Raw genomic sequence first — 20,702 nt, 5'->3', positions numbered from 1 at the left:
CCTTCGTTGGGGGGGAAGGGGGGTTGTGTGAGAAAGTAGCATCTTTCTAGCCTTGTTACCCCCACTTTTGGCCTGTTTGTGAGTGTATGTCAGGATGTTTTCACTGTCTCACTGGGATCCTGCTAGCAAGGGCCCAGTGCTCATAGTGAAAACCCTATGTTGTCAGTATGTTTGTTATGTGTCACTGGGACCCTGCTAGTCAGGACCCCAGTGCTCATAAGTTTGTGGCCTATATGTATGTGTTCCCTGTGTGGTGCCTAACTGTCTCACTGAGGCTCTGCTAACCAGAACCTCAGTGGTCATGCTCTCTCATTTCTTTCAAATTGTCACTAACAGGCTAGTGACCAATTTTACCAATTTACATTGGCTTACTGGAACACCCTTATAATTCCCTAGTATATGGTACTGAGGTACCCAGGGTATTGGGGTTCCAGGAGATCCCTATGGGCTGCAGCATTTCTTTTGCCACCCATAGGGAGCTCTGACAATTCTTACACAGGCCTGCCACTGCAGCCTGAGTGAAATAACGTCCACGTTATTTCACAGCCATTTTACACTGCACTTAAGTAACTTATAAGTCACCTATATGTCTAACCTTTACCTAGTAAAGGTTAGGTGCAAAGTTACTTAGTGTGAGGGCACCCTGGCACTAGCCAAGGTGCCCCCACATTGTTCAGGGCCAATTCCCCGGACTTTGTGAGTGCGGGGACACCATTACACGCGTGCACTACATATAGGTCACTACCTATATGTAGCTTCACAATGGTAACTCCGAATATGGCCATGTAACATATCTATGATCATGGAATTGCCCCCTCTATGCCATCCTGGCATAGTTGGCACAATCCCATGATCCCAGTGGTCTGTAGCTCAGACCCGGGTACTGCCAAACTGCCTTTCCTGGGGTTTCACTGCAGCTGCTGCTGCCAACCCCTCAGACAGGTTTCTGCCCTCCTGGGGTCCAGCCAGGCTTGTCCCAGGATGGCAGAACAAAGGACTTCCTCTGAGAGAGGAGGTTACACCCTCTCCCTTTGGAAAATGGTGTGAAGGCAGGGGAGGAGTAGCCTCCCCCAGCCTCTGGAAATGCTTTCTTGGGCACATTTGGTGCCCATTTCTGCATAAGCCAGTCTACACCGGTTCAGGGACCCCTTAGCCCTGCTCTGGCGCGAAACTGGACAAAGGAAAGGGGAGTGACCACTCCCCTGACCTGCACCTCCCCTTGGAGGTGTCCAGAGCTCCTCCAGTGTGCTCCAGACCTCTGCCATCTTGGAAACAGAGGTGCTGCTGGCACACTGGACTGCTCTGAGTGGCCAGTGCCACCAGGTGACGTCAGAGACTCCTTCTGATAGGCTCCTTCAGGTGTTGCTAGCCTATCCTCTCTCCTAGGTAGCCAAACCCTCTTTTCTGGCTATTTAGGGTCTCTGTCTCTTGGGATTCCTCAGATAACGAATGCAAGAGCTCATCAGAGTTCCTCTGCATCTCTCTCTTCAACTTCTGCCAAGGAATCGACTGCTGACCGCGCTGGAAGCCTGCAAAACTGCAACAAAGTAGCAAAGACGACTACTGCAACTCTGTAACGCTGATCCTGCCGCCTTCTCGACTGTTTTCCTGGTGGTGCATGCTGTGGGGGTAGTCTGCCTCCTCTCTGCACTAGAAGCTCCGAAGAAATCTCCCGTGGGTCGACGGAATCTTCCCCCTGCAACCGCAGGCACCAAAGAACTGCATCACCGGTCCCCTGGGTCTCCTCTCAGCACGACGAGCGAGGTCCCTTGAATCCAGCAACTGTGTCCAAGTGACTCCCACAGTCCAGTGACTCTTCAGTCCAAGTTTGGTGGAGGTAAGTCCTTGCCTCCCCACGCCAGACTGCATTGCTGGGAACCGCGACTTTTGCAGCTACTCCGGCCTCTGTGCACTTCCGGTGGAAATCCTTTGTGCACAGCCAAGCCTGGGTCCACGGCACTCTAACCTGCATTGCACGACTTTCTAAGTTGGTCTCCGGCGACGTGGGACTCCTTTGTGCAACTTCGGGTGAGCACCGTTTCACGCATCCTCGTAGTGCCTGTTTCTGGCACTTCTGCGGGTGCTACCTGCTGCTGAGAGGGCTCCTTGTCTTGCTCGATGTCCCCTCTGTCCCCAGACGCAATTGGCGACATCCTGGTCCCTCCTGGGCCACAGCAGCATCCAAAAACCCTTATCGCACGATTTGCAGCTAGCAAGGCTTGTTGGCAATCTTTCGTCGGGAAAACACTTTTGCACGACTCTCCACAATGTGGTGGATCCATCCTCCAAAGGGGAAGTTTCTAGCCCTTTTCATTCCTGCAGAATCCTCAGCTTCTACTGTCCAGTAGCAGCTTCTTTGCACTCACCGTTGGCATTTCTTGGGCATCTGCCCATCTCCGACTTGCTTGTGACTTTTGGACTTGGTCCCCTTGTTCCACAGGTACCCTCGTTTGGAAATCCATTGTTGTTGCATTGCTGGTTTGTGTCTTTCCTGCAGAATTCCCCTATCACGACTTCTTTGTCCTATGGGGAACTTTAGTGCAATTTGCACTCACTTTTCAGGGTCTTGGGGTGGGCTATTTTTCTAACCCTTACTATTTTCTAATAGTCCCAGCGACCCTCTACAAGGTCACATAGGTTTGGGGTCCATTCGTGGTTCGCATTCCACTTTTGGAGTATATGGTTTGTGTTGCCCCTATCCCTATGTGTCCCCATTGCATCCTATTGTAACTATACATTGTTTGCACTGTTTTCTAAGACTATACTGCATATTTTTGGTATTGTGTACATATATCTTGTGTATATTTGCTATCCTCATACTGAGGGTACACTCTGAGATACTTTGGCATATTGTCATAAAAATAAAGTACCTTTATTTTTAGTATATCTGTGTATTGTGTTTTCTTATGATATTGTGCAAGTGACACTAGTGGTACTGTAGGAGCTTCACTCGTCTCCTAGTTCAGCCTAAGCTGCTCTGCTAAGCTACCATTATCTATCAGCCTAAGCTGCTAGACACCCTGTACACTAATAAGGGATACCTGGGCCTGGTGCAAGGTGTAAGTACCCCTTGGTACTCACTACAAGCCAGTCCAGCCTCCTACACTGTAGTTCTGTGCTATATTTAAACACATGGGGTCTGATCCACAAAGGTAAACTTACACATTTGAGCAAAACTGCATTTTAATAGTAAGTTTACAAGTGGGGAGACTCAGAAGTTGGGGTGGAGAATTCCGCAAATTATCAGGACTGGGTACCTTTTTATGCATTGAGTTCTCTGCCCTGACTGACTCATAAACTTAATATTAAAATGCAGTTTTGTGAATAGTGCAAAAGCATAAATTTATACAAACGTATACGATTACCTTTGTGAATCAGGCTCACAGTTTCTTCACCACATGCACACTTCCTTTTTCTGCGGCTTCTTATCTCACTGGGGGTACCACACACTTTTTTTCTTGCAATTGCACTGGTACTTTTTGTGTCAAGGTTGATATGCTCATAATTTCTATTTTTAAAAATATACATTAATGTGTTTTGATTGACATATCTGTATGGCTGAATTACATATATGCAGTTTTTTTGTACACACCGATTTATACAGCAAAAAGTGTTTTATTATCTTCAAAGAACTCCAGGCCAACCATTGTTCTCTTAAATATTCATTCAAAATGGAAGCCAGTGTGGCCATGGTTGCATACACTACAGACCACGCACTCCTTCCTCTCACGCAGATAACCTCAGGCATGTGACAATTGTTGTTTACAAGAATGAGCAAATGACCCATTTGCGGAGGACTGACAGACAATTTAAAACATGTGAGAAGCCAGTAGGCCACTCTCCTACCATTCAACAGGTAAAAAGTCCTCTCCCGCAACTATAATCACTTTGCTGCCCAATGAGACGACAGTAGTTACTCTCTTCAAAAAGAGGGTCATATGGTTTTCCTTTAAGACCACTGAGCCCTTCACTGGGTCTAATTCCATATCAAAAGAAGACAAGTGGCACATGCACCGTCTTTGTCTGTACTGAAGTGGGTCTCAAAAACTCTCCAGCTTGCTATGGCGGACTCAAAGCAGGAAGACACGTTGTCTAGAAGACCTTTCTCCAACCCCAAAGTCCCTGTTTCATGCCTGTTTCATGCAGTATACTCTAAGCAGGAATCCAGCAATTAATCAATCCTTACTTGTCTTGTATCCTAGGGCTAATGTTCATGTCATGGCTCTCGATGCACTTTAATCACTCTAAGAGTTTAGTTCGTCGTCAGTCAGGATCATCGGATCATCGGATCTGACTCTGCGGTGTGTGGGATACTCCCTCTGGCTCTAGCGTGTATTGTCCTCGCGATGGTCAGTGTTCAGTGTTTGTTGTATAGGTGTCTCAGTGGTGGGACTCTACACACCATACACGTTTGCTCTGCACTTTTCAAGCCAGGCTGGCTCCTGCACACTTGAGTGTGTCAGGGCATGCACAACCGTGTCTGCCTCTACTGGGAAAGATGAACCCACTTTAACTGCCTTGTAACATATAGAATTATTCAAGTCCAGGATTTTGTTTCAAATTTTTTAGAACATTGGAATGTTGTGAGCTCCATTGGAGACAATGGGGTGCTTAGGGCTTTTGCTGGCTTGTAAAATCCCAGAGCGTCAACATTCCAATGTTCTTTGTTCACAGCAAAAGCTGTGAATAAAGGCCTCACAGAGTCCAAGGGGATCCGTGAGAACTTTGTTTTATTTATTAGAACATTCTGCCCTCTAGTGCGGAACGTTCTAATAGCTTTCTAGTCTTTCCCAGCTGGGCTATACCTTCAATTAAAGTCCCACTCCTTTTAACGCTTGAGCGTGCCTTTAATGGCCGGTATAGCCCACTATGGCAGGCTCTAAGGCTATATTAAGCCCCTTCCTTAATTGCATAGATCAATTCTCTCGTAAAGGGTTTTTAGGTCCCTTAGGCAATTCCCCTTTATAGCCATCTTTAGACATTCTTTATCCGACTTAAAGCATTGACCATGGGACAGCTGCACATCTCCAAATTACCAGGGACACCATCAAAGACAGGCTACCCTGAGAAAAAAAGGTGGAGGGCTGTATTTAACTACTTTTGTTCACTAGCCAACCCGAACGTTGCCGGAGAGCAGAAAATCTACTAGTTTGGTGCAGTGGGGTTTCCACTTTGGGGTTGTGCTGTCAACTCACAGAGACCGACTTATTGTATGTGCTAAGTATTCCCAAATATACATTTCGAGTTGTGTGACTTCATAAAGGCACCCACAATGAGGCCCCCTGTCTCTACATGACCACAGAACCCCCTAAATGATTTGCAATCTCCTTATTGTGTACATTCGGTCATGAATTATCCATTATTTAGTAAACCTCTGAAAGTGTAAAGTTCATGTGTTCCTTATAACAAGATAATCATAAACCCTACCGGTTTGCAGCTCCCTTCATATAGTTCCTTGCAAATATGCAGCCTGCAGTGTAGGTAAACCATAGGGGCATCAATGTTGGCAAAGATTTTGGTGGAAAACGCAGCTCTCTTGTCCTCTCCATTTTTCTCAATAGCGGTGCTGGTTCCTTTAACTGCACATCTGAAAAGTTACGTACAGATATGAAAAAACAAGAAAATATTTATTTTTTCCTCAGCTCATTTAGACGCACTTACGTATATGCAAAAAGGTAGGAGTATTTCAAACAGAAACATTCACCTCGACAACAATTCATGCTGCCTAGAACAAATATCTAGTTTGGATGTTTAAATAGGGAATTTGTAAACTCTTAAAGGTTATTGGAGCCATCAAGTGACATTAACAACACAATGTATTGCGTAGGAGTAATATGTATGCTATTTCATACATACAATGTAAAAAAGTGGGTTGGTGGTTAAGGGAAGTGGAGGCACTACTCAGGCAACAATCGAAATCATTGTCAGGGTGAACCACAAAAGTCATTAGGTTATTACATGCTAAACCCTGTGGAAACTTGGCACAAAAACAGTCAGGCTTAACTTAGAGGAAATGTGCAAGGTATGTATGCACCACATAAACAGTAATAAAGTGAAAACACAACACAAGAAAAATCCCAAACCACTTTAGAAACAGGAACATTTTTAATAAACAAAACGAAACCAGGTCAATAAAAGTCCCATCAGTAGAAAGTATGACATTTCAAAGTTTTATGTAAAAATAGTGCCTAACAGCACAAAGCACCATCTGTTCGCACTAGACCAGGGAAAGTCACAAGTTCAAGTGGACTGTGACAGAGAGAGAGTCAGATACAGGGACCAGATTAGTCTTACTGAGAAAGGTACCTTATATGTCACGAGGAACACAGAGAGTGTCTTGGAAGGTTGTCGCTATAGCACAAGGGTCCCATTGAGCATCTCGGGTAGTCTTTGTTGGTGCTTTGCACTGGCAGTTGCCATGTCCTATCATTGTTGTAGCACACAATGCAGCTCTCCGGTTGCTGTTCATTGCTGGAGCTTTCTGTCAATGCACAAAGCAGGTCTCACCACACCTTTGCATTGGCAGCCATTGCATGCATCAGAGTCTCATCATGGATGGGCCTTTCTCAGCCAAGGTGAGCCCAAACCTCAGGAGTTCACCTTTTCACTCCAGGAGTGCACTCTGATGCCAGCCAAGGGACCAGGCCGTGTGGAAGGCACCTCTTGGGAATCTGGTACTCACACTAGCAAAGGCCAATAGGACTCAGGCAGGTCCAGTGCAGTAGGTCAGCTGGGTAGTTGCAGGGAGGCCTCTGGAGCTTGTTGTGTCCTGTAGCTCACACAGGAGGTCAGCCAACTGACCCTTGATGTCACTCAGGATAGCCTAGGATGAAGGGAAGCAGTCCCTTGATGTCACTCAGGTTAGCCTAGGATGGAGGGAAGGAAGCAGGTCTTCTCAGACCGCAAGGCAGGGCTGTCCTCTATCAGCAGACCAATCCTCTTCTGTAATGTCCACAGATCCAGAGGTGTTCTGATTAGTGACTCTAGAGCTCCAATATTTATGGTGCCAGCCTTTGTGTGGGGACAATTCCTATACTACCCCCACATCTGGTTCTGGAAAGTTCTCCCCCCTCTTCCACTGTCAAGGCTCTAAATTGTCTGGGCGACAAAAGACAGGGCAGACCTGGAATCAGATTCCTTTCTGTGGATAGGAGGCAAAGCCCTTTTTGAAGTGTAAGTAAGGCATGACACAGTTCATCCCTAGTCATCCTACCAGGATGGCCCATCCTGTCCATACCTAAGCCCCTTTGTGTCACTGTCTGGAAAGACTACTCAGACCCAAAAAGAAGAGTTATTTACATCCATGTGACCCAGGACACAGTTGCAGAAGGCACAGATGTCTAGAAAAAGAATATGCCGTCTTTCTAAAAGTGTCTCACTTAAAAATGCTCCTTGCTGAATTATTTAGATATAGTATGCGTAAATATGATCCAGTCTTCAATTGATGAAGACAACTCTGTACTGTTAAAATCCAATATACTACTCAATAGGATTCAGGAAGTTCAAAATTTACAACAATTCCAACAAATATTAATTTCATAAACAACAACACTGTATATAACCCCCCTCTAGATCATAAGTTTGAATCCCAACTGCAGATCCAGGAAGGGATTACAACCCTCCTCATGACACAGTTCTGCACAATAATTGCCTAGTTTTCAGTCCCAGTTCAAGCAATATCATGGACATTCAATTCAGCTTGTCAAGTGAGAAGGTAATGTCGATGTTTAGGCCTGTAGTGGCAGTCAGAGGTTCACCAGACCGTCATCAGGACTCAATGTTGAGTAATATATTGGATTTTAACAGTATGGAGTTGTCTTATTCATTAATTGAAGACTGGACAATATGTACGCATACTATATCTAAATAATTCCTCTAGGAGCATTTGTAAGTGAGACATTGTCTGTACCAAGTTCTTAGGGGAATACTGAGTTGCCCCTAAGTGTGTTTATTAACTTTCTAAAAGTGGCATCTTTAGAACTGTGACTTAAAATCTGACTTTACCATTTAAGAGGATGTTAAATCACAATTCATTTGAGTGCTAACACCACATCTCTATCTGCTCTGAATCTAAAGTTATCAATTATTAAATGTAATAAGGTAACCCAGTGTTAGTCAATAGGAGAGATAGGCCCTACATTAATGAAAAGTGGCTTTAGACGTTTTTCACTTCTTGAACAACTCCAACATAAACACACCTGTTCTACTTTTTATGAAGGACCCACCCTGCTCTATGAGCTTTAAGAGGCTACCTGAGGGGTGACATAAGTGTTAAAAAGTGAGGTTTAAGCCTGGCAAAATGTTTATTATTCCATATTGGAATAGCAGATTAAAACTGCACTACAGGCTGTAGTGTCCGACCTGATATATTTTTTAAAAGGCTGCTTTAGTGGGCAGCAGAAAGAGTGCTGCAGGCCCACTGGTAGCATTTAATTTAAAGGCCCTGGATACATGTCACATTTACTAGGAACACAGAAGTACATTCAGCAACAGAATGCAAAAATCTGGGGGACACCCTGCAAAAAGGGCCTGGTCCAACATTTACATATATATGTGGAGGTACAAGTATGTGCTTCAGTGCCCTGCATGGTCTAAAATGACAGAGAATTGTACACATACTGCCCTTATGCTGTGGGTCAGGTTCAAGGGGGTTTATTAATATGCCCCCAGCAAGTTGGTACAACAGGTAGCCAGGGCCTGTAAATTAAACACTACTAGTGGGCCTGCATCACTGATCATGGGACCCACTTAAGTATCCTTTTAAAACATGTCTCAGGCCTGCCACTGCAGCCTGCTAGCAGCTTTAAATGGCCAATTTATTTTGGCAAAATAACCCCTTTTCCAAGCTTAAATCTCCCTTTTTAATACACATGTCACCCACTAAGGTAGGCGCTACACAAGCCTGTGGGGCAGGGTGCATTGAAATTAAAATAAAAAGTTAGACATGGAATGTTACATTTTACATGTCCTGGTAGTGAAAAAGGTCTAACTTTTGACTACTGTGAAGCCTACCTCTCCCATACAATAACACTGGGTTACTATATTACATGTACTAAATGGTAACGTTTGGTTGTGAGCAGGTAGGAAACTTAAGGTTGGTGCCTGAGGAATTGTAATTTTTAAATAATAAAGTCAGATTTTAAGTCACAGTTCTAAAAATGCCACTTTTAGAAATTTGGTATTTTCATGCCCTAACCATTTGGTAGCCTTATATTTTTTGTCACAAAGCTAGATACTCATGAGGAATACAATCTAGTATGCATCAAAAGTAGAGATGAATTGAAGATGGCTTTTTATACGAAATATGGGAATTATGAATATCTGATAACACCGTTCGGATTACATGAAACTCCAGCAGCATTTCAACATTTCATGAAAGACATCTTGCTTGATCTACTGGATAAATTTGTATTTGTTTTTCTAGATCGCATTTTAATTTCCTCAACAATCCCTGCAGTGCCTCCACCAGCATCAATTGCATGCTAAGTAGCCCAAGTGTTCGTGTGAATCTTTACAAATTTCCTTCCTGTGGTACAAGATCTCGACATCTGAATCAGTATGGGTCAATAAAAAAAAAATCAAGCTGTAACAGTTGTATAAATGATGTTCAATAATTTATCTGCTTTGCTGATTTCTTGTACCCGAATCATCAGTTTATACCAGACTTCTCATCCTTGGTGCCTCCTCTTATCTTAACTCATCTCATCTCATCGCTGTATTAAGAAGCCTCTACACCTGCACCATTCTCCATGCATCCAGATGTAGCTTTACTGTTTGCAGGGGAGATGGAGGCATCAACTTCAGCAACTCGGCTATGCTGTCACAAAACAATGAACATACAGATGAGTTGCTTCTGGTGGTATAGAACAACAAGGAGATAGAGAGGAATAACGGCCCAGCACATGTCCTCCCTCCAATTACAAAAAGTCAAAAATATATGTGCAGTTCCATGAACTCCCTGTCACAAATTTAGGGCAGGGAATTATTACAGGTCAAAAAGAGAATCTTTTGCAGGTTGCACAGATAGGCACCCAGTAAAAGGCCCACTTTGCTGGCGATCTTCTTCCTCACCTAAGTGGTAAGGAAATTACCCCACCACCAGCATCAGCCCTAAGATAATGTTGGGGCCTTGATAAGTGTGAGATTAAACAGATTGTGTTGAGTTAAAATTGCTAAGGCTGCCCCTAACTGTATTATTTTGGTAAGAGCATGTGCTAGGATTAAAAAACACAAAGCACTTGTGGGATTATAATGGTCCTCACATTGTCTTAAATAGACCACAGCTTCAGGGCATCCTTACATCTCTGGAAAAGTGCCCCCTTGCACACCCACTGGGCATTGCAGCACCCACCCAATGAGGACCACGACCCGATGATGAAGCATACCTCCTTGCTAGAGTCTGTGTATCCTATGAAGAATACTCCTTTTGACCTATAATGATTCTCACCCTTTGTTTGCACCTTTGTTATGTTTGTCATGCCTTGGATATTTACCTTCTTTGACACTACATCCTACAATGTGAGTCCTGTTGTCTACAGCCTTAAGATTGTCAATCTTACCCTCAGGCTCCACAATTGGCGTACAGTGGTGAGTATTCATATTTATTCATTATAGCATAGGTTTATAATAGCTAGAGGGTTGGCAATTCATAGAACTGACAATAGATGTTCTGACTCTATAAACCTATATTGTTATACTGCCTGAGTGGTACTGGAGTGCTTGAGGACCTGATATCAGGGCCAGTGTTCCTCTCTTACTTACTTCTTCCCTACCACTTCTTCCCTGTTTCAGCTTTTTATGCTTGCCTATCATTCAAGCATCAGTGTACTCAGCTCTTGGAAGGCAAAGGGCTTGGCTGCTGGGATCCAACTTTCTTCTATTGCCTAACATCCAGATCAGCAAGATGTAGTGGTTCCTGGAGGACCAGGAGAGGTGCAGCAGACCCAAGACTCTATACAATCACTCACTTACATTATTTACTAATATATTTGACATGGCTAGTTTTAAAAAAGTGTCACATAGAAGAAGCAAAACAAATCATAAAAAAGAATTGCAGCTAAAGAAATTACAAAAACTTTAAAAAAAACTCCAAAAAATGTTAGTGCTGTTTTGTACTGTGGATTAATTGTTCTGTTTTGATTAGGTTAAGATTGTTTCTTATTTGTTTGTACATCGTGAGCATGATACCCAAACATCTGCCTCTTAAACCTGCTTCTGAGGGTGAGATGACATTCTATGTTAGTCAATTTTAGACTTTTTGCAATGTATATAACTTAATATTGGCAACTGCATGACCTTGTAGCACACATTGTCATCTCAATGTTTGTCCTCCCTGGCCTACATGATTGGTTGGATGTGTGGATGTGTGATGTCCTATTAGTGAAGAGTTTGGTGCATGTGTGAGGCTCAAATGTGTTGAAAAAATGTAACATAGATAACCCTTTATTCAAGGCAATATTATGACTTGCACATGGTCTTACCATAGCTGGTTTCTATTCCTAGACACGTCATAGTAACTGGTATTACAAGATCAGACTCAACCTGAGTCACGGGTAGACAGGAGGGCTTGGGTTTCATAGGTATCTTTTTCAGGCAAAAGTCGGTAAAAGATCAAGATAAGTGAACTGACAGACTATGTGAGCTTCATGGTGTGGAGAGGTATATGGAGAGCTGCTGCCCTGTAGATCAATAGATCCTTAAGGCAGAACAGGTCCTATAATGGGAAGGGGCAGAATTACAGAGCTATAGGTGTAGGGGCTCTCCACTAACTGTATCCAGAAACTGTAACTTTCAGAACAATCTGCAAGCACATACAGGAGCCCATTAATACCTAGTGGTGGATGAGAGAACATAAGCCCTGGTGTTGTAAACCCAAGCGAAGAGAAAAGCTGAAACCTGATAATGGTTAAGAAGAGCTTAGTAAAAGGTTGTAAGCATTTAGGCCCATGGTTATACTTTTTTAGCACCTCATTTGCACCACTTTTTGACGCAAATGCGGCGCAAACTTACAAAATACAATATCTAAACAGATATGGCACATTTCTGCTCTCTCCTTGCGCTGGTGCCATTTTGACTGCCTAGCACCAATGCAGGCACCTTTGGAAGGGGCCCTGTATTGCAGACAGGATTGTGTTTTGTGCAAGAATGGACACCTTCTGACACAAAAACAATCAACAAATAGAAAAAATAATTTTCTCCTAGTTAGGCCTACCCAGAGAAGAAGTAGCATTTTGATGCATTCCCAGATCTACCACTCATGGTAAATCTGGGAAGGTGCCAAAATCCATGGGTGGATGTGTGGGAACACCCACGCTCCACCCATGGAACATTTCCCTGGGGCAGAGTAACGCAAGGCAATGACTTGCAGTACCTCAAGTTAGTCCAGATTTAACAAGCATCGCAGGGCCACGCAAGGTGGCCTTGCATCACTTGGTAAATCCCATCTAGGTTTTGCGTTGCCTTGCATCCTGCAAGGGTGATGCAAAACCTTTGATAAATATGCCCCTTAGTTTCCTTAGTGAGAAGTGCATAGAGGGGCGTATGGGCATGTTCCATGGCAGAATCTAATCTCCTTACATTTCCAACAACATTTTCAAAGCTTAGAGACGAGCTAGATCGGTGATAGAAGGAGGTGGATAGATTGGTGGTAATTTTGAAGGTGCTTTGGCTTGGTTTGAATATGTTGCTTAAAACTGTGGTCTAAAAAGATCTGTTGGATAAGTGTAAAGCAGCCATAACTTGGCTGACAAAGGAGCTTCCAAGAGTACCTCATTACAAAACTGCAGCTGCTTCTAGTGTAGAAAAGAATCAGTAAGTGTGAGCACATTTGAAGCAGAAGAAGTGAATTGGTTAAATATTATGAGAGATACACAAGAGCCAAAAGAGTCAGTGGTGTCACAGATCCCACAAAGGAAGGCACAAATGGATTTGTATCAGCTTTTGTGTTAGGTTTGTGTCCGAAGCTTAGTTCTCATGTCCAGTAGAGTAGGTTATGTGGTAGCTTAAGTGTATTGATGAGATACTGAAATACACAAAGTACAGCAAAAACAAAAAGAAAAACAAATGATTGCTCAGACAAGGCATTTTCAGAGGAGTGCTATGAATCAAAAGATGAATATGGATGATTCTGTTTTTGATGGTGGTGCAAATTTTGGTATTCAAGGAGTAAGTGGCATTGAAGTGCAGGGAAATAATATACAGAATGCACAGGTTGGAAATGTTGTTCCTTGGATCAAAGGTGGAGTGTTTGTGTATAGTCCAAATGGGAATAATGCAAATATAAACAAGACAGTACTCCTTGTCATTATTGTGGGTGCCTTAGACACTGGAGATGGGAACATAGACAGGATCCAAATTAAATTCAAGATGATTTTGTTTCCCAAATACAGCGAGTGAAAATTAGGCAACACAGAGTGGATCACAAAATACTTAGTCAGTTGTCCCAACCCAACAGTTTTCTGAGCAAACGATTCAGAAACAGGGCAATTTAACACAAATATGTTTGTTGCTCCTGTAATCCAGCTAGACATGTGGGATAAAACGCCAAACTTCCATCAGGCTTCCGCTTTTCAGCAAAATCCTTCGATATTTTGTAATGAACTTCCCTTGAATACAATGCCTTTGGGAAGGACTGAATCAATCACAAATATGGTGCTTGAGGGGGAAGAGGAATGCATGCTTGATGTAGTCCCAGAAGTAGACAAATGTGACCCATATCTAAAAGGAGGTGAGGTGATCCAGTATCATTTTTAGTTGATACAGGCGCTACCTGCTCCACGGTTAGATCCATGGAGGTTCCAAACCTACTTGTTGCAGCAAAAAAAAAATAAGTTGTAGGCATCACTATTAAGCAGATTACTGGTCAAGTTTCAGCAAGTGTCCAGGTAAAAAATTGTCTCTGTAGAGAGAGACCATCAATTAATAATTTGTGACATGAGTGCAGTTAATATTTTAGGTGGAGATCTACTTTGCAAAATAATTTGGGTGATTTACTGTACACTGGATGGTATTGCAATTCAAACTCAAGTATATTCTCTTTTTAAAATAAAATCAGAAGAATCAAAAGTCTGTATGTTTCCAGTTATTACGAAACAGGATATGCCTCTTGATTTAAGACACACTGAATAAGGAGGAATGGGATTTTACTAGAAACGAAATTGGGTTATTCAAAAGTGCAGAGCCAGTGAAGGTTACATTGAAACCAAATGAAGTTTATCCTCAAACCCATCAGTACATGAGATGCAGAGGAAGGAATGAAACCCATAATTGAAAAGGTGATTGAACAGAACATTTTAAGAGAAGTGTTCGGGAGTGCTTGCAAATCTCCGATTATAGGCATAAAGAAACCAAGTAAAAAATGGAAGTTACTCCAAGGCCTTTGTAAAAGAAACACCATTGTAGTTCCATGCTGTCTCTGGTAACAAATTCTGCTGTAATTTTGTGTCATATCCCAGCTGATGCTCAATGGTACACAGTCATTGACTTGTGCTAAACAATCTTCTCCATTCCTCTTCATGGAGATTGCAATACCTCTTTGTGTTCAGATTTAGAAGTAATATTTTTCTTTGGTGTCGCATCCCACTAGGATATACAGAAAGCTCTTCTATCTTTAGCCAAATCCTAAAGAAAGATTTAGAAAACACACGCTACCTCATAACTCAGTATTGGTGCTGTATATCAATAATCTGTTAGTTGCATCCAAAATTAAAGAAGATTGCACTCTTGAGCCATTCTATAGATTATGGTCATAAAATGTTACCCACAAAAATGCAGCATTGTATAGGAAAAGTTATCTATTTGGGACACCACATTGAGAAAAATGGTTGGAAAGTCTCCAAAGAAGGCATTTCTACACCATTGAGAACAAACTTGCCAACTATTTGGAGGGAAGTGAGAATGTTTCTGGGAATGGTTGACTATTGTAGACAATGGATTCCAAACTTTTCCCTGATTTCAAGCCTTTACTGAGGCTTACCTAAAGTCATACAAGTGATCTGGTACCCTGGGATGATGCATGCATTAGTGCCTTCCTAGAGGTCAGAAGTAAACTCTGTTGCACATTCCCTCAAGGAATGCCAAATTACAAAACCTGTGCCTGTTTTGTCCAGAAAGCGAACAGTGTGCATTATCAGTACTAACCCAAAAAACATGGTGAATGAAAAAGGCTTGTGGTATATTTCTCATCCACAGTAGATCTAGTAAATGCAACGATGTTGTCACCAACGTCACAATTGATTTATGGCCCCATACATGTAGGTTGTGATGCAATGATTACATTGTATAACAAATATTGATATAATTGTCACTTTAGATCAGTAGCATTAGTCTTTGTCAACGCTGTGTAAGAAGCAAATAACAGCAGGGATAAGGACATTGGTGACAATGAGTCACAAAGGAAAATCAGAAGGACCTTTTACTAAATTAGAAATAGTATTTGCCGAGTAGCCAGTCTACAGTAATCTTAGGTTCATTATTGTGATTGTTTGCCCCTTCTCTAGGTTAGTGGATGTGATAATATGAGGGTGGCCAAACTACTATTGGGTGAGTTGATCCCTAGATGCGGTATGCCTACCTCTTCAGAATTAGTTAAGGGTAATCAATTTAAAAGTGAAATCATTAAGTTACTGCACAAAGCCCTACACATTGATCAAAAATTCCTTTGCAGTTACAGAACAGGTGCATCAGGAATGATTGAACAAGGTTTCAAATGTCCCCACCCACAGTTTCAGGGTCCCAATGTATTTTCATGCACAGTCCCAGCTGGAACTCTTGTTTAATGTGGTGGAACTGCGCCTTCTAGTGGTGAAGATCATGGCTGCAGTCCTTGGTGGCCTGAATGGGAAATAAACTGAATTGTGATAATGGTGAATACCATTTGGGGGTGAAAGGCTGTAGTTGCATGTGTTTCTACAGAAATGGACCCCTTTGGGGACTGTGGTTAAAGTGCAGCAAGTTGTGCTGAGTGTGATTAAAACTGTATGGCTGCAGCGTTGCCGCCAATTATGTGACATGTGTATGGTCATATGAAAAGGCACCCTCTAGGGGTGAAAGATGGTATTACGCAACTGAGAATAACCATGTGATGCCTTTAGAGACTGTGTCAACTGTGCACCTTTTTTATGTTGAATGCTTCAATGTGAAATATGATGAAACTTTGCCAACACCCTTTAGAGGTGTGGTTAGATTGCGTAGATCTTGCTGAGAGTAATCATAACCGCACAAATCATTCCAACATGCCTATACATGGTTCTTGTTAATGCTTTATTTGAGTAACAAAACTGACAGTCACTAGTGATCAAAGTAGATGTACTTTATTGGCAGTATTAGATGCTCTCACTCCAAGTTACAGTCAGATATTGCATTGGAATACAAGTTAATGTTTTTCCATGTGGGTTTTTGGTTTACATCTCCCTTTGGGAGAGACAAGAATGATTACGCTATGTCACCCCAAAGTAATTGCATCAGCTTGTGCATATATATGTAAATTGTTGCATAGTATTGAGTAGTATGTGTGTGTAATAAATTGACTTTTCCTTTATCAAAAGAAAAAAGCACAAACTAAACAATTATTTATTGAGTGTTAATCTTGTGTACTTGTGAGTGGTGATTACTAGGCCACACCACCTCCCTTGAGTAACCCTTGGACTGCTCTGCAATGTTACCCTTTGAGAGTCAAGCGCTAAAATGGGATGTTTGGTTCCCAGTGGTGGTCGAGTGATTACCCATTACTTATGCAAGCCACACTACTAATGAACAACCCTCCAACACAAAATTCCAACCTAGGCTGGACAGAAAACTAGTGTTGTGCATGGTGCATGAGCAGTCTCTGAATGATGTTGATAGAGTTGTTTGGAAGGAGTGAATGTAATGAAAGTTCTGTAGTTGATGATACGTTTGTGATTGATGAGAGTCTATAATTAGATTACTTTATTATGTTTGTAGTAAAACTGCTTATTTTAAAAATTCACAGATTGGATGCGAAGCTGCTCTCTTGTCAAGGGCTTTCCCTATGTATGTCATGTGTTTAGTGAGAGAGATAACACTGGCCATAGATGCGTAAAAAATGGGTTTAGACAAGACTTACTAGATATGTTTAGTGTTTTGATTCCTCCTATATGTGTGGCTTTAAAGATATGAACATTAGGAAACTGTCTACCCTACTGGACAGGCTTGCGCTAATACTGCTGGAGCATTAACTTGTATTTAGGAAGAGTTAATGGCAATGCATGCTGTGGTGATGCCAAATATCATTGCACTAGAAATCTTTCTTGCACAAGAAGGCAGAATTTGTCAAATGCTGAAGGCTCAATAGTGCTGTACCTTTATCCCTGACAATAGTAACTTTACAAATAATTGCATAGGTGATGGAACTAATATTTTGCATGCACCAACAGTCATTAGACAGCATGGGTTATAGGAATCTGTTGGCGATTGGAAAGGTGTGGATATTTTGGTGAATGGTTGTATAATATAGGTGGAAACATGCTACAGAAGGTTTTAACCTCGTTGATTATTTTCCTCATCTGTGTTGTCAGTCTTGTTCTTTCTATTACATTTCTAGAAAGTATTTGGTTTAAGTAGGGTTTAAAATATAGTTACAAAAAGGAGGTGTCTGCAAAGAAGAAGAAAAGAGATGTGATTAAGGTGGAGAATCTTAAAGTGCGAGCCGGTGACTATACCAAGATTCTGGAAGCTGTGAGACACAAGAGACTGAAATTGATGGAGACAGTATTATGGAAATGTATTGAAAGAGTAGTGATGATTTCATCATCGGAGGGGCAATTTGTAAAAAGATATTTCTAAACATTTATTATTTTGCTTATGATTCTTAATAATTCTGCTTATTATGTAGGCAAGTTTGTTAACTTGGCCATACTAGATCTGAACTAGGCCTCAACTTCATTTTGAATTTTACAGATGACTGTGTTTTCATTTCATTTTTTTCCGCACTCATTCAAAGTGTGCACAAGTGAAATACTTTGCAGCACAATGCTGTTTTTGTTGAACTCAGTCTTCAGCTCAAATGTAACAGTGCAATGTTCTTCCATTCTCACTGCCATAAAATCTGTTGGCTTATTCATGAAATACGTTTGTCATTGTTTTGGTTGCAACTGGATTTGTACTGTCACATCTGATAACATTAGGGCAATAGTGTAATCATTAATATTAATTTAGGGGATTGTGCTGAACTGGCGATATCTACTTTGTACATTTCAGTCATTTATGATGACTGTGTGACTCTTGGCAGGCTGTCCCACATTTAGGTGGTCATTATGAGTTTGGCGGTCCTGCTCCGCCACGCCGGCGGTATTGGTGACACTGCCGACAGCGTAGCAGAGCAGGACTGCCAAATTATGACCACAGCAGTGAATGGGGTTCAAAGCAGCCAGTTCACCACCTGTACCGCCAGGGCGGTGGGACCACCGGGCCGAAGTTATACCACCTTCGGCCTGGCGGTCCACCTAATACCGGCGACAGTTTTACGAGTCTAATTAATATTCCTGTCACCAGTATGTGACTCCCCCGAAACAGCCACGGTCCCCCTTCAGCCCCCGAACTTCATAGACACCGCCCTCCCCCACCCCCGAGCCCCGTACATACCCCTGCCCCCCATCCATGCATGCAGACACCACACACACTCACACATCTACGCACACACATTCACACACATACACCCGTCCACGACACACCCCATCCCCCGCTGACACGCACTCAAACATTCACACAGGAACATGCACACACACGCACACAAACACCCAGCCCTCCATTCACACACACTCACACCCCCATTCATGCACACATCACTCAACACCCCCCTACTCCATGATCACCTTACCTGCTCGCTGTGGTCATCCGGGAGGGAACAGGCTCCATCGGGCCTGCTCCGCCGTCACCGCCCCGTCACCACAACATCGCCATGCCAATTACAAAGTTGTAATACCGCGAGCGGTGTTGTGATGACATGGCAGTGCCAGCAGAGCAACCTCCACTAGCCCGCCGACTGCCAGGATGGCTACTGGCGGCTCTCCGCCCAATTTATGGTGGAGAGCTGCCAGGAGTCATAATATGGCGGTCTCAAGACTGCCATCACTGACGGTCTCCTGGTCGGCGTGACTTCGGAGGTCAACTGTTTTGACTGTTAAAGTCATAATGAGGGCCTTAATCTCTATGAGGGCTCACTCACTGACATTACTGTGATTGCTATATTCCTGCCTTCTGTAATTTCCCATATATTTTAATAAAAATTCATGGTTTCAAAAAGGCACATTTCTTTAATGCAAATTATTATCATATGAATTATTCATTATTATTGGTAGTCCTGTTACCCTTCAGTGTGGCCTCCCCAAGCTTTCTGTCTTCTCCCTTCCTGTTTGCTTAAATTTGTTTTGTTTTTTTTGGCCTTAGGACTCTGCGCACTTCACCACTGCTAACCTATCCAGTACCAAACTGCTTGTGCTTTATCTCCTAAACATGATAAAATTGGCTTACATCTGATTGGCATATTTAATTTACTTATAATTTCCTAGTAAATTGGTACTAGATAGTGCCTGCAGTCGGTGTCCTGTGTCACAGGCCTAGGTGTAGTTGGCCGCTGGCCTTTGTGTACTCCAACCAGACAGTGGCACAAAGGGGAACTAGGTGTTAGCAGGATGGGTCATTCTGCCAGGATGGGATCACTGACATAACACTGAATCCAAAGATATTATGACACAAATATTGTTTCCCTATACTTATAATGGTAAGTATAAACATATCGAAAAAATATTGTTTCACACTAATATCGTAAACCAAATACAAAAATATTGTTTTTCACTAAATGTACAGTTTAAAATAGTAAATCTTAAATAGTTTAATACATAACATTAATATAATATATTAAATAAATGTAAGTAACATTCTGGGCCTCATTCCGAGTTTGGCTGTCTTTTGACAATACCCCCGCAGTGGCAGCTGCCACAAGACCCCCATGTTAGCAGTAATCCAACCGCTGTATTAAAAGTCACACTGTGAAGTCTGCCAAAAAACAACCAATTTTCGAAAAATACCAGGAAAGTGAGGATGGAAAAGAGGTGGTCCCACTACCAGCACCGGCAGCTCGACAAAAATTCTCCCATCATATTATGATCCACAAATCAAGACAGCGGTTCATCCATGGTGGAAGACCATTGGCGGTGCGAACCGCAGTGGGTTCAACTCAGTTCTGTCAGAACACCACAGCACATTGGATAGTTTGAATACCACACCTGAAACACAACTACACAACGGACACTCCTACTCACTGCACTATATAACAGACCCCTCCACAACCCACAATCCTTTTCAATCAAAACACCACACACAGCAAAAGAAAACCAACATCCCAAAGTGTCAAAAATAGCAAGGATTGGCACCCATTCGCACTTTACGAAGCACACATCACACACCTGCACAACATACAAAAAACACAGACTAGTACTATTCACAATCCGCAATACTCGTCACCCACTCACATCACAGCACCTACACCTCACCACTTACTTAACTCTGCACCCTTTCACTTTGCACACAACCACAACGTCTACACAACCACTACCATAGCCCCACAAAAACACCCAGATTTCACTGAGGAGTCGAGGGTCATGGTGGATGAAATTGTCAGGCTAGAGCCACACCTGTTCGGAGCACATGTACAACACACATCTATTGCCAGGAAAATTGAGTTG

The 20,702-nt window shown here is 42.5% G+C and overlaps 1 protein-coding gene across 2 annotated transcripts in view; it reads right to left on the bottom strand.

The window, feature by feature from the left end:
* UMODL1 (uromodulin like 1) overlaps positions 1 to 20,702 on the bottom strand; it is a 499,986-nt gene that overhangs the window by 51,784 nt on the left and 427,500 nt on the right. For both annotated transcript variants that reach the window (XM_069202600.1, XM_069202601.1), the window contains one exon: positions 5,428 to 5,587. In XM_069202600.1, coding sequence (XP_069058701.1) covers positions 5,428 to 5,587 — 160 coding nt within the window. The remainder of the gene's footprint in view (positions 1 to 5,427; positions 5,588 to 20,702) is intronic.

The sequence above is a fragment of the Pleurodeles waltl genome, chromosome 8, assembly GCF_031143425.1.
Source record: "Pleurodeles waltl isolate 20211129_DDA chromosome 8, aPleWal1.hap1.20221129, whole genome shotgun sequence".
Taxonomy (NCBI): Eukaryota; Metazoa; Chordata; class Amphibia; order Caudata; family Salamandridae; genus Pleurodeles; species Pleurodeles waltl.
Note: the sequence above shows the minus strand (reverse complement) of the source record. Positions and strands in the feature narration are given on the sequence as shown.